This window comes from Maylandia zebra, unplaced genomic scaffold, assembly GCF_041146795.1.
Source record: "Maylandia zebra isolate NMK-2024a unplaced genomic scaffold, Mzebra_GT3a scaffold02, whole genome shotgun sequence".
In the NCBI taxonomy this organism is placed as follows: domain Eukaryota; kingdom Metazoa; phylum Chordata; class Actinopteri; order Cichliformes; family Cichlidae; genus Maylandia; species Maylandia zebra.
The window spans coordinates 2483221-2498280 of NW_027490032.1; the positions used below are offsets into that span (position 1 = coordinate 2483221).

The 15060-nt window shown below is 40.6% G+C and overlaps 1 protein-coding gene and 1 long non-coding RNA gene across 2 annotated transcripts in view; both read left to right on the forward strand.

The window, feature by feature from the left end:
- Positions 1–15060, forward strand: part of LOC143412400 (uncharacterized) — a 95196-nt gene that overhangs the window by 1768 nt on the left and 78368 nt on the right. The gene's annotated exons all lie outside the window — the stretch shown is intronic.
- Positions 1236–6211, forward strand: LOC143415655 (uncharacterized). Its single transcript, XM_076880985.1, has 4 exons — positions 1236–1330; positions 1529–1624; positions 3669–3753; positions 4352–6211. Exon 4 carries the CDS (start codon positions 5353–5355, stop codon positions 5821–5823), a length of 471 nt encoding a protein of 156 aa, XP_076737100.1. The 5' UTR covers positions 1236–1330; positions 1529–1624; positions 3669–3753; positions 4352–5352; the 3' UTR covers positions 5824–6211.

A 15060-nucleotide genomic window follows, 5' to 3' on the forward strand; every position in this document is an offset into this window, starting at 1 on the left:
ACATGAACTAGTTTTTCAGCGTCACTCTGAGACAGGATATTTCTAACTTTAGAGATGTTGCGCAAATGTAAGAAAGCAGTCTTACATATTTGTTTAATATGAGCGCTGAAGGACATGTCCTGGTCAAAAATGACTCCAAGGTTCCTCACAGCGTTACTGGAGGCCAAGGTAATGCCATCCAGAGTAAGAATCTGGTTAGATACCATATTTCCATAACTCCATACAAACAGTTTGTCAGCTGTTTGTGTGGAGTTGTTCTTTATGTTCACCTCAAATCAACCTGAGTGTCATTTCTCTTTAGTTCTGATCTCACTGCTGAGCTGCACAACAAACCAAGGTCAGTAACCTTCTTCTGTCACAGTTTAAACCTGATAAATGCTCACAGATATGACCTGATTGAGTTTCAGACATAAAATTGACAAAGCAAAGAGCATTTTTAACAACTGTCTAAGACAGAAGTTATAAAATATAAAATTTCAACAGTTTTTCATTGTAACCCTCACAGCTCGTCTGACTGTGAGTCCCAGCAGCTCTCAGTTCTTTAAAGGAGACTTTGTGTCTCTGAGCTGTGAGGAGGACGACAGCTCTGCTGGATGGACTCTGAGGACCAATAATAAGATCACTCAGTGTGGAGATGGGTGGGGAAGATGGTCTGGTTCTTCCTGTGACATCACTGTTTTCCCTCAGGACAGTGGAGTTTACTGGTGTGAGTCCAATCACAGTACCATCAGTAACATGGTTAACCTGACAGTCACTGGTAAGCTGAGTGTGTGGAGTTAGTGTTGATGAAGCTGTGTGTAAATGGATGAAATGCTGTAGTTTGTCTCTGTGTTGAGGTGGATCAGTGATCCTGCAGAGTCCTGTCCTCCCTGTGATGGAGGGAGATGACATCACTCTGCTCTGTAAAACAAAGACCACTCCCTCCAACCTCCCAGCTGCTTTCTATAAAGATGGCTCCCTCATCAGGAAGCAGCCTACAGGTCACATGACCATCCAGCATGTTTCCAGGTCTGATGAAGGCCTCTACAAGTGTGACATCAGCGGTCATGGAGAGTCTCCATCCAGCTGGATCACTGTCACAGGTGACACACTCACCTGTCTGTGTTTCTGCAGCTTTCAACATTCACAATGTGACGACAACTTAATGACTGTGTTTGCTTTATTTTAGGGAAACACACCACCACACCTCCACCTACATCACCACCTCCACCTACCTCCACGTCTCCTCTTGTTGTCTCTGTGTTGTCATGTGTTGGATCAGTCTGTGTTGTGGTTCTACTGGTGTTACTGGTTCTGCTGGTGAGACAATGTGTTTACAGGAAACCTGAAGGTGAGACTCAGACTTGTTGATTTATAGTATAATTAAAATTAAATTAAATTAAAATTATAAAGTATAATTTTTCATGTCTGAGTTTGTTTATTAGAACAAAGTTCATATCCATCATGATCACAGTAACAACTTTCCTAGAATTAATCTGTTTTAGATATTTAATTTGTATTATTGTTTAATTTGGTTCATTTTAATCAGATCAAGATGTTGGAGAAGATGATGTCATCACTGACATCATGTGCAGTGTCATCAACATATCAACTTGCCAGCAACAGCCAATCAGACAAAGTGAAGGTAGTTCAGTGTTTTCATAATATTTTTCATTATGTGAGGATATCTCTAAATATATCCTCACATAATGTACCTTTGAAAAGATTTAAAATATCATAATATTAGTTTCTCCCTCTCTCTTCTCCTGCTTGAGGGGCGTGGGAATAATGAGGAAAATAGCAATGAACCAATGACCAAACACTTTGAAACTGGGAGCTCAAAAGGTTTTAAAATGAAACAGAAAACCCGACAACGCCACCCTGGGAATTTCATCAAGAGAATATCCAGTTAATATATTATAAACTTCAGACAGAGTCGTGATTCAGTGTAAAAATAAACAATTTATTGACAGCTATTTAAATAATTTTATTATTATATTTTGGTATATTTATCAGATCAAGATGCTGGAGAAGTTCTGATGATCACTGTCATCAACATATCAATATATCAAACTTTCAGCAACAGCCAGTCAGACAAAGTGATTGGTTGTCACTTGTAGGGCTGGAAACGCAACCAGCGAGTGACTCCTGGAGATGGAGGGAAAAGGTGTGAGTCACTGAAAATGAGGGGGAACAGGTGTTAGTTGGAAGTTACAGATGCCAGTCCAAGGTGTACAGGGAGGCAGGCAGGTGAGCATGAGTGGGAAACTGAGCTGACCAGCGATTGAACCCAGGCAGGTTATGGCAGCGACTCAGCAACAACCAGAGGTCTCCAGCGAGCAGAAGCACAAAGGTCAAATACACAAAAATACACAAAAAACTATGACAAGAAGTAATAACTGTGGCTAGACTGACAAAGGGTTGCAGATGATCTGACGAAGTTTGAAGTTTGTGAGCGCTGGTCTTAAGAAGCAAGCAGTTCAGATTATACTCAGGTGCAGCCTGTCAGTGCCCGGTCCCCGGGACGGGGACGGGGCTTACCATTGATGGTCCGCCCAGTGGAGGAATGCCAGCACTGTGAAAAAACCCAGCCCTCACCTGGACCATGACTAGACTGACTTTAGTATGAATGTAGAATCATATTTAGTTATTTATTTATTTAACCCATCATATCATCATTGATGATATGATGGGTTATGAGGACATTATGGAGCATGTGATCAGAAGTGTAAAAATGTAGATTAGTGTTACAGTCAAAAAACAAAGTCGTGATTTGATTTAATTAAAACCTGAAATCACATATTTCAGTTCATACTTTTATTATTAATTCATTTGTCTTAACTAAAATGTGCAAACTCATGTGTCTTTAACTCTGTACTTACTGAGTGTTGTTCACTGTGAGCTGGACTGTGTGTTTGTGGTCTGTGGTTAACTGAAGCTAACAGCTCTGCAGTCGTCCAGCATCCTGTTTCTGATAGAAAGAAAACACTTCAGCTGCAGGTGTTTCAACACAGAGCTGTTCATTTTTTTTAAGAACAGGAAGGAACATGGAGATATCATCTGGAAAAGCATTTCTCTAAACTCTCCACACAGACCATCATCTCATTTAAAGTGAATCTTAATGATATTCAGTATTCTGTTCCAGTGTTATTCACTGTTTTCCTCTATATTTATCCTTTGACTTTCCTTATACTTATGTGACTTCAACATTTTAAAACGAGTCTATCTCAGTATCTATACTTCATTTATGACTTCTAGAAAGTTAATGATTTGTTAGTTTCTGTGACATGATGACATGTTGACCACATGATTCTAGTTTAACTGTAGTCTGAAGCTGGTGACACCTCTCACCACAGTCTGGACTGGTTTGGCCAATCATGTGTTTATGCCGTGGGAAGGTGTTTACTTTGTGCTCTGTGGTAAAGAAAGTCAGTCTGCACTGAAAGCAGGTGGCAGCTTTGTGGTCGTCCACTTTTCTTTTCCACAGAAACACCCCCACTTCTCTATTGTCAAAGCTGTTTCACAGTCGAGGTGTTGAGAACACTGAAACACTGCTACAGTTACAATAAAGATTATCACTTGATCTCTTCATAGTGCATCATGACAGATAATAATTTAATTGTGAATTGTACTGAATTAAACAAGTGCAGTTTATGTACCTGCAGTAATTGAATGTGTTTTATTCTCAGAATGTGATTCAGCTGTGATCTACTCAGCAGTGAAAACTGAAGATGTCAGTTATGGACAAACGACCATCAGAGCAAGAAGGCCCAGGTACAGCTGCTCTTTTATCTATCAGAGTGAAGCTAGCTGCTCACCCTGTTTCCAACCATCAAGCTAACCTAAGCTAACAAAAGTCCATCACAGCTCTTTACTAGATAAAAACTTAATTCAAACTGGTAAACCTTTAACTGGGAGCATGTGTGAACCAGAGACGTGGAGATAGGAAAGGTTGATTGAACTAAAAAGCTTGTAATCACGGTAATCACAACCTTTCAGTAAGCCGCTGCTGCTGGGTGCTTTTTGCCACTTTTACTTCTTTATTGTTTAAACAGACATAACATTTTGCCCTCATACCTGTTTCTACATTAGTTATCAAGACTAATTTAACATGGTTAATATTGATTATCGTAGATGACAAGGTCAAAAACTTTTCCAGTAACACACATTAATAAATGCCTTCCTGTGTAAATGTAGTCCGTCAAAAAGACAACCGCCCCCTACTGTCTAAATGTTTATTGAACAAAAGATGCTGTTATATTGTAACTGTGACTCGTTCACTGTCCTCCTTCTTTCACTTTGCTGTATATAAAGAGAACAGAGAGGCTCTGCTTTGTGCTTATATTCTCCTCCTGTGTGTTTGTGTGTGCAGAGTTTCTACCAGAGCCAAATGTCATCGACTCCTCACTGAAGTCGTCCACCAGTCCAACCACTGGGATCCAGCTGCTGCTCTCTAACTGGTCCACACAGCAGCTCAGACCTGACACATTCACTGTAAACACACTGGTTTATATTCTGTTTGTTCTCCTCATGAAGGAAACCTCACACAACCTCTGAGGGGAGAAAGTTCAAATGGAAAGTTATTATTATTATTTTCTATTATAAAAAAAAAGCTGGAAAATGTAAAACCTAAAAAATTTCTCCAAAGACATTTTTGTTTTCTATTTTAAAAAAAAAAAACCTTTACCAAGACTTTCAGAGTAAAGCAGATTAAAAAGCAGCTGTACACAGGTATCTTAGTTACTGTGCATGTCTGCTGTTCTCTATGGAGTTATAAGGAACATCTACATAAAGATGATGATGATGATGATGATGGTGACATCTGTCTCAAAACAAGTCTGAGCGAATCTGGAGACACAGACAATCATTTTCAGAAAGTTAATAAGTAAAGAAAGTTAAAAAAAAAAACTTCAGAAAAGTAGACCTGAAAGTCACCTGCTTATCAAACATTACAGACTTTGTCATAGTTATCATATTTAATTTTATGGACAGGACTAAATGCCTGCACACCACCCTCAGCTACGTGGACAAGAAGCAAGGTAACTATGTGAGACTTGACTACAGTTCAGCGTTTAAAAAAAATAGTGCCCAGCAGACTGTTCACAAAGCTCAGGGATCTGGGACTCAACAGCCGTCTGTGTGCATGGGTGTTGGACTTCCTCACTGGCAGAACTCAGGTGGTGAGGGTGGGTAGATGCATCTCCAGCAGCATCACCATCAACACAGGAGCGCCAGAGGGGTGTGTCCTCTCACCACTGCTCTACTCCCTCTACACTTCAGACTGTGGCCACCCATGGCTCCAACACCATTGTTAAGCTTGCTGACGACACAGTGGCATTAGGCGCCATCTCCAACAACGATGAGGCGGCCTACATGGAGGAAGAGAAGAATCTGGCATCATGGTGCCAGGACAACCACCTCCAGCTGAACGTCAGCAAGACCAAGGAGCTGGTGGTGGACTTCAGAAGGCATCAGCACAGAGACTACAAGCCCATTATCATCAATGGAGCTCCAGTGGAGAGGGTGCAGTCCTTCAAGTATCTTGGTGTTCACATCTCCTCAGACCTGACATGGGCTGCCCACATTCAGGTCCAGACCAAAAAGGCTAGGCAGCGCCTGTACCACCTACGACAACTGAGGAAGTTCAGAGTCTCTCCAGTGATCCTCAGGACTTTCTATACAGGCGCTGTGGAGAGCATCCTCACAGAGAACATCACGTCCTGGTATGGAAACAGCTGTGTTAAGGACCAAAAAGCTCTTCAGAGAGTGATCCGTACAGCAGAACGATGCTGCAGGATTGCTCTCCCCTCCCTACAGGACATTTACATCTGGATGCTGGACTAGAGCAACTCAGATATTGAAGGACCCGTCTCATCCCAGCAATAAACTGTTCCAGCTTGTGCAACAATCAGGCAGAAGGTTCTGCACCATTACCACATTCTCATATCATCCTGATCCTTCCAGCTTCACTACAGCACATTGACTTTAACACCCACACAATGTACACAAGCTGTACATTTCAGGATTGTTTTATTTTATCTTTATTTATATAACTCAGCCATTTGCTGCACATAAAGTCCTCTTTGTATATACTCATTCTCTGTATATAAAGTTCTGACTCTTTTGTGCACAGTCGAAGAACATATCAGGTCACATTTCACTGCGTGTTATATCTGTATAACCATGCACGTGACAAATAAAGAGTCTTGAATCTTGAATAAAATAAAGCTCAGCAACAGCTTCTTCTGCATCTACAGAATGGTTCATAAATCATCAAATAAAACACTGGGCATGCTCAGTGTTTCTGAAATTGAGATCTCCAATGAGTTTTTACAAACCACTGTGGAAACTCATGAGAGTTTATTATGTGTATTGATGGATATTGTTTGTATTTGGAGGTGTTCTGTCAGCAGTCAGTGCTGACAGGGAATGTTTACACCAGACATATCACAGTTTGATGGATAACAGGTGTGATGTCACCTGAAAGGAGATTATAGTTTAGGTTGATATTTTTATTTAAGTTATTACATTCTTATCCAACTGCCCTGTGATTAAACCGTACTCTGGTGCTTCCATCTACTGACACTAAAGTGCAGCAACAGGCTGTCTGCACCACTGATATGGAGCAAACTTCACAATAACAGATATAAACTTGCGGCTGCCTGCTTAACCACCACAATATGTGGTCATATTTTTCATTTAGTTAATGCAATATAGACTTACTGCCCACTTTATTAAGAACTCCTTGCTAGTATCAAGTTGAAATCTCATTTTTCCTTGAGAACTGCTTCATTTCTTCATGTTCAAAAATATGCTGAAAACATTTCTCATTGGTCCAAATTGATATAATACCCAAAGTTGCTACAGATTTCCAGAACATCCCAAAGATGCTCTGTTGGATTGAGATCTGGTGACTGTGGACGTCATCTGAGTGCCGTGAACTCATCATGTTAAAGAAACCAGTTTGAAATAAGTGGTGTGTTATCCTCCTGGAAGCAGCCATGAGCAGATGGCTACACTGTGGTCTGAAAGGGATGTACATTGCAGACACAACTTTAGTTACTTATTGAAACTCACAAAATCATTTTGTTGTTTTTAAAAGAGTTTAATGTCAATACAAAGTCAATCTCAGCAGATAGTGCACTTACAAAAACTGTGAAACACTGAAATAAATAAGAGTATATTAGTGTCACTCAGCTCTTTATTTTTTGTCCTTTCAGCAAATTTCTATATACGTGACTTTCAACCTGTTTCTTGTTAAACACAGACCACCAGATTCCAGTAATGTATTGCTGACAGGGCACTAACCCTGAAATCCTTTTTTTTAAGACAGTGCAATAATAAAGCTGAACTTTGTTAGCTTCTTTTTTTGCTGCTGGGTGCTCTCAGAGACAAACAGCCTACAGATGCAGCTGTTCTGAGCTCCGTGAGCTGTAAAAAGTACTGCCAGCAGAATAAAATCAAACAAATTATTCTCTGCAGCACAAACTACATGTAATGTGGTTCAGCATAAGTTACTAAGATGACCTCCTGTAAAGAGACACTGAGAACTCTGTGTCCACATATCTGTGTGAAGTCAGTCAGCGCCTTCTCTTTCTGTTATTTAACCTGAGGCGGTTTAAAACAGAAGTTTTGTTTTCAGCACACTTGGCAGCTACAGAAGGAGCAGCACCTCACCCACATAACATATAAAGACTTTAAGAAAATGACTTTTTTTTTTTTGCTGATGCTTCGGGGTACTGTTCATATTTTAGATCAGGATCCATTCTCAGAAAACCAACATTTTGTTCCAGTAAGTCTCAAGCTTTGTTCTTTATTTGAGAAAAAAAATAAAAGCTTGTTGATCACTCTAATCAGTCACTCAGGAGGAGGAGAGAAACAACGTGCTGTGGATTATTTAGAAACCTCTCTGTGTGATGGTTTTAATCAGGGCATGATGACATCGCTATGTCAGCCTTCCCTTTCTGGAACTTCTCATTTCAGCCACACTCATTTCTTTAACTCTGTACAGGAAACTTGTTTCATGTAAGTACAATCAGCTCTGCAGCTGCTCGGTGGTCTCCATCCTCCCGTCCCAAATGGCTTCTTTCAAATTCTTCCTCTTTTTGTCTCTAATCTCAGAGTTAACAGGTGAGCAAAATGAACATTTTTATTCTTGTTTTAATTCCTTGCTTAGTCCCATGTGATCCATTTAACTGTTTAACTCTAAACCCGAACCAAGAAATAATAAGTTATAATTGTGATGTATTCAGCTCTTCAGCAGGATGTTCAGGTGAAGCTTGGAGATGACGTCACTCTCCAGTGTCAGATTTCCACAGAAGAAATAATCTCAGTGCTGAAGTGGAGCAGAGCTGACCTGAACACAGACGGCTACGTCTACTTCTACAGGAACAAACGCTCCTATGAAAACTACCAACATCCATCTTTTCATGGCCGAGTGAAGCTGAGGGACCCGGAGATGAAGGATGGAGACGTTTCTCTGATTCTGAAGAACGTCGCGTTTAATGACACTGGGATGTATGAGTGTCACATAGCAGTGAGGAAATCTGGGAGAAGTAAAAGAGTTCACACTGAGATCAGTCACTTCATCAACCTCACAGTCACAGGTGAGTTTGTGGAGCTCACACTCAGGTGTTAAAGGTCTGATATCATCAAATGTAAACTAAAAACTTCAGCTTTATGATCCAGTTAGAATTCTCTCCTCTTGTCTTGGTGAGTTTGTAACTCCCATAGCTCCCTCTGCACAGTGTGCTGCTGACACAGGTGTTAATCATGTTTCTGTCGTTGGGAAGCAGCCAGTTGTTAAATATTTGAATATTTCTTTTTACTGCTCCCACATGTTTGTTCGGGGTTTTTTTCTGATGAGGAACTGAAGCCGTTCTCTCCATAGCGACATTTGCAGACACACAAACTTCCAGGTGAACTGCTGCTTTGGTGCCTATCAGTTTCTTATTGCCTATTTTTTTTTGCAGGTGAAACACATGAAAGCGTGTCAGAGAAACGAGTCATGGAAAGCGGAGACGCAGATGAAAGCATGGATGATACTGAAAGGGTCGGAGTTCCGACTCTTCAGGTTGTTGTTCCTGTTGTTGTTGTAGTTGCTCTTGTTGCTCTTTTTGCCGTTGGTTTTGTGATACACCAACAAACTTGTCATCATAAGAAGCAACATCCAGTCAAGTTTCCTACTGAGGACTCAGATGACGTGCTATGAAGCTGCAGAAATGTATAAACTTTCTTGATGAAAACTAAAGCATTAACATTGACTCATTTTATAAAATGTACAGATCTTAATAAATAATAATAAATTAATAATTATTATTAATTAATTAATTAACAAATTTATTAGATCACATCATAATAACAGAAACCACACACAACATTTTAATACGGAGTCTTTGGTTTCAGTGAATTTTAAAAAATAAACTTCAGACTAAATTTACATTTTAAACTCAAACCTAAACCTGTAATTATATCATATAAAAAATGTTTATGTTCGCATGAAAACAATTTCTCAACAAAGAGGTTTATGGTGGACAGAAACATAAAATAAATGATTTTAGTAATCAAACTGCAGCACTTCACATCTTTCACAGCAGTGTCAGTTTTATTAATGTAGCAGATTTTTGGAGTCTGTTTCTGAATGTTTGCACAGATTTGATTTCAGGTCAGCATGCAGCTTGTTCACAAGAATGTGACCACGGTCACTGAATGCACCTTCAGTACATTTACATCTAATACTGGGAACAGTTAAAAAATCCGAAGCCCTGACTGTAAATCCATTTATAAACACACTGCAGGCCATGATTTCCAGTCTACTTCTCCTTTTCTGGATTGAGTCAGGAAGAATGAACTTCCTTATTTTCTTTTATTAACTTTTATTAATGTGAAATCATTTAGGGAAAAAAAAGTTACGCAGCAATAGTTCAATCAACATCCATAATTAAGCACCAACCTTTAGTTTAAAATGTTGCGGAGAGAGAGCACAGAGTCCACACCTTTATTCTTAAAAGATAATCTTTGGGATGTTCTGGAGAAGACTGCAGCTGTTTGATTCTCCAGTTATCAATACTTTACATATAATTACTGAAATTTATGCCTCATCAAATGTTTCCCTTCATCATAGTTAAAGGCAGTCTATTGAAAGGTTGAAGGAAAGTGTATGTCCAGGTTATGTTATATTGCACAGCTGTTCCTGATGTGCTGGTGGCAGCGTTACTACACAGAAGTTTAAATCAGGAAGTTCAAAGCATTTCTGCACCAACAGGAACTGTCCGAATGATTAAACATGTAAAAGTTTTGCAAATGTGCAAAAATGAGAGTTTGTGTTCTTTCTTTTACACTAAAGGAATCTGGGTGATTTTTAATGATAATTCATTTACTTGGATCAAAGGTACCATTGAAACATTGTGTATATGATAGCTGTCCAACATGTTCACCATAAAATGAAAAAAAGCTGCTTTCTTACAGTTTTTCTCAAATGCTAAAACACATGTCACAAACGTTACCACCAGGTCCCCCAATGTCCAAACACAACACCCTTCTCTAAAGCTACATAAACACAACCACACCTTCCCACTGCAAAACTCAAACTCCCACACCAAGAGAGCAGCTCGAAGCTGTCAAAACTGTAAACACTATACACAGCATTACACACTACAGCAAAACAATTGAAAACACAATGCTCAATTTGTGAGAAGGTTCTTTGGTTCATAACTGCCAATGCATATTTTTATAAACTGTACAGTAACGGATCGTCATAGAACCCTGCAGAGGATTAGGCATTTAGATTTGTGAGTTTCACATGAAGACTATAAATCTATAAAAACATCCTGCATGTACGTACACTACTGTAACACAACTCAATGCAAAAACAGAAGCTATCGCACACAACAGTACTCTCGGAAACATGATCAGGGTGTGAAGTCTGTTTTTATTGTCTACACGGTCATTTTACAGTATTACACACAGTCACTGTGCGGCATCATGTCGCCGAGCTGCATTGGGCCACATCACCTCATCCACATCACAGGCTATATTGTCCCTTGCTAGGCACCGCGGGAAAAACGCCCTGGAATGGCGAATCCATCCCTGGAAGGCCTCCACTGGGATGTCAGCACAGGCCAGCTCCATTGCCCGTACGAGGTTCTCTCTTGTGTATGGCTGTCTGTCATACACCTTCCATCTCCATGATGAGAAGAACTCCTCTATAGGGTTCAGGAAAGGGGAGTAGGGTGGCAGACAGACGTTTAAAAAGTGGTCACTGTTGGTGGTGAACCACTCTCTGATTTGGTGTGTCTTGCGGAAGCGGACGTTGTCCCAAATGATCACATACATGTGATGTGCTAGCCTAGGATGGTGTTGTTGACGGTCCAGGAGGATGTCTTTTAGCTCCTCTAGGAAGGTGAGGAGACGTTGGGTGTTGTAAGACCCAAGGACAGCATGCCGGTGGAAGCCCCTCCGTACCCATAGCTGCACAAAGAGTAATATTACCCCCCCGTTGGCCAGGAACCTCAGTGATGGCTCTTTGGCCAATGATGTTACGGCCTCTTCGCCTTAGTTTCTGGAGGTTGAAGCCAGCCTCATCCAGGAAGAGGTACTCATGGAGTCTGGCCATCGCGTCCAACTGCATTATCCTCTGTGAACATGGAAAAGCGTACAGGTGTTCAGAACGGTCAATCAGGTAGCACAGTATTGTCCAGAAGTAATGTAGGCCACTAAGCAACACAGTATGTCCACTAACTGTACTGTGGACATGGATGTATACGTACTTGCACATACTCGTAACGTTGTGCTATGTGTCGCGCAGAGTTGCGCTCAAAGGGAACCCTGTAGACCTGTTTCATCCTCATCTGTTGGCGCCGGAGAACTCGGTCTATTGTGGACACGCTGACAGCATCAATGTTCTCAAAGTTTACATTATCTGCAATGACTTTGTCTCTGATCTCTCGGAGTCTAATGCAGTTGTTCTCACGGACCATATCTGCAATGAGGGTTTCTTGTGCCGCTGTGAATATGGCAACCCTCCCACCTCTATGTGGCATTCTTTCAGCTCTAAAGAAAGAAACATGTGTTGTCAATTGACTGATTTATATGTAAAACTACATGTAAAGTAACAGACCACTTTCACAGGCCTGTAAAACTGTAGTGTGACAAAGAAAGCAATAGCGTACTATACCTGTTGTGTTGTCTAAATGCCTTGATAATGGTGGCCACGGTGGACCTACTCAGGTTTGGATGTACTCTTCGTCCCGCTTCAGCCATTGTCATGCCATGGACAATGACATGATCAATTACTGTTGCTCGCATATCATCTGTTATGATGGTGCGAGGTTGTCTTCTTCTCCCACCTGGACCTTCTCCTCTCTCTTGTTGGCCACCTTCTCTTCCTCCTCTACTCCGAACTCCTCTTCTTCTTAGGCCTTCACCTCTTCCTCCTCTGATCTCAACTCCTCTTCCTCTTTGGCCTGCAGCTCTTCTCCTTCCGCACGCTCGAATGCCTTCATCCATTGTGATTGTTTGGCATCTTCACCAAACTATGCTTTCATAGGTGGGGTCACATCATTAGCAGCAGGTGTCTTCAATTTTGAGTCGTTGTGTGTAGTGACTGACGCCAGGTGTGTTCCCTGTGTTCACAGATTGGTGACTGTGGCAAGCATTTTGCATCACATGGGCTTTCATTTGAGAATATGAGCAGAGTTGTTTTGCAACATGTGTTTTAGCAAGGAAAAATGTGTTTAGATTTGTGAGTACAGAGGGTTGTGTTTTGTGAATTGTGTCTTCATGTGACATGTGTTTATGGTACTGGAATATGGTGGCTACATTTAGTAAATGTGTTTAGACTACTGGTCATTTGGGTTACAGGATTGGCTTTTGTGTTTTAACATTTGAGAAAAACTGTAAGCACATTTTTTGTAACTATTGGCTAATTTTGCAAAACTCTACACACAAATAAAAAAACCTGTCACCCAATTATCAAAACATTTTAGTTCTCTTGCAAAAGCGAACACAGCTAGATTAACTCTTCACACCTTTGTAAAAATGGTGTTTTCGTATCAAACAGTACACACAAGCCATCATCTACTAAGCACACAATGCGCCAACTGCACACTGATGGTATGAATACAAAACACATCTGGCTTTTGCTTTCTCTGTGTACAGATGTCAATTTGAGGTCACACCTTTGTCATAGTGTCATGTAAACATACAAGGATCCAAACGTCAAGTATTGGTGTTTATTCACACTCATCAAAACCAAGACAAAGTCAGAACACAAAATAGGAATTCCACAAATAAAAGGAAAAACCACAGGCATATCAGATGCAAAATTTATGTGTAAGTTTTTCCCTGAAAAAATGGGCGGATGTGATTAAAATTTTTGGTCTTAATAGGGAAATAGGGTTGCTGGGATGGCCAGCGTATCTCCCACGCTTCCTTCCAGCATTGTTAGACCATAAATTCAGGGAGTGGTCCAGGCATGGAATCACTGCAATCTGTAAGATAGTTAAGCATGGGGAGCTGATCAATTTTGAGGACATGTGTCAGATTTACGAGATCGGCAGGGAAGATTTTTATCGTTACCTACAGGTTCAGAGCTTCTTCCGGAACAAAATTAGAATGCTTGACGCAGATGCTAGTGGGGTGATCCGAATATTTATGGATGCTTATGGTGAGAACATTATAAGAGGTACTATAGGCAAAATATACAGAAGTTTTACAGCCATGAAAAAGACCTCAACAAGATATGTCAGTCATCGCTGGGAAAAAGAAGCAGGTATAACTATCTCAGAGGAAGATTGGTTGCGGATGTGGAAGAATGTGTTATCTACCACCAATTCTTTAACATGGCGAGATTTTGGATGGAAGAATTTAATTAGATTCTTCATCACACCAAAGCAGAAATCCAAAATAAGTGGTTCAGGCGCTTCATGCTGGAGGGAGTGCGGGGAGGTCGCTGCAGGTTGTGTCCATGTCTTCTGGTCATGCCCTAAACTGAAGACCTTTTGGGAAGAGATTAAACAAATGGTGATGGATGTGCTGGAAGTAACACTGGACTTCTCCTTTAGTACCATGTACCTTGGGAATATACCTGAGGATATAAATAACAGAGATTCATACTTACTGAAAATAATTATGGTTGCATGCAAAAAGGCAATTACTAAGTGTTGGTTACAGACAAGCCCCCCCACACGGAAGCTGGTCATAGACATTATTAACACAATTCATCATATGGAACTGATTACCCTCTCACTGCAGCTACAGAAGGAGAAAGGAGAGAGACTTTGGGAACGATGGGATCGTTATACGTCAAAAGACTAGAAACTGATACCTCTGTGATGCAGAGGGACAACTGCGAATTTGTTTGAATGGAACATGCACCTGTGTAATATGTAGTATGTGTAAGTAAAACAAGGTGTTGTGTATTTTGGAATATGCGAACATATGTGACTGTGTTGGTTTCCCTTGCCCTCTTTAGTTCTGTATGTAAAATAAGATGAAAATCAATAAAGAGAAAGTATTAAAAAAAAAAAAAGAATGGAGAGTATGGAGGGAGGTTGAGTGCCATGAAGGATGGATGGTCTGTAAACCAGTTGCGGACCAAAGCAGCCCTATGGAAACTAACATTGTCCCATATGATGACATATCGGGTCTGCTCTGGTCTCTGAACAGTGAGCATGTCATGCAAGGTGTCCAGGAATGCAATAATGTGTGCAGTGTTGTATGGGCCTATGGTTGCATGATGGTGAACGACACCATTTTGGCTTATAGCTGCACACATGGTTATGTTACCACCACGTTGTCCTGGGACATTGATGATGGCACGGTGTCCAATAATGTTCCTGCCACGTCTCCTGGTTTTACTGAGGTTACAGTTTTTTCTGATTGCTTAAGCACATTTTTTGTAACCATTGGCTAATTTTGCAAAACTCTTCACACAAATAAGAAAACCTGTCACCCAATAATCAAAACATTGTAGTTCTCTTGCAAAAGCAAACACAGCTAGATTAACTCTTCACACCTTCGTAAAAATGGTGTTTCCGTATCAAACAGTACACACAAGCCATCATCTCCTAAGCACACAAT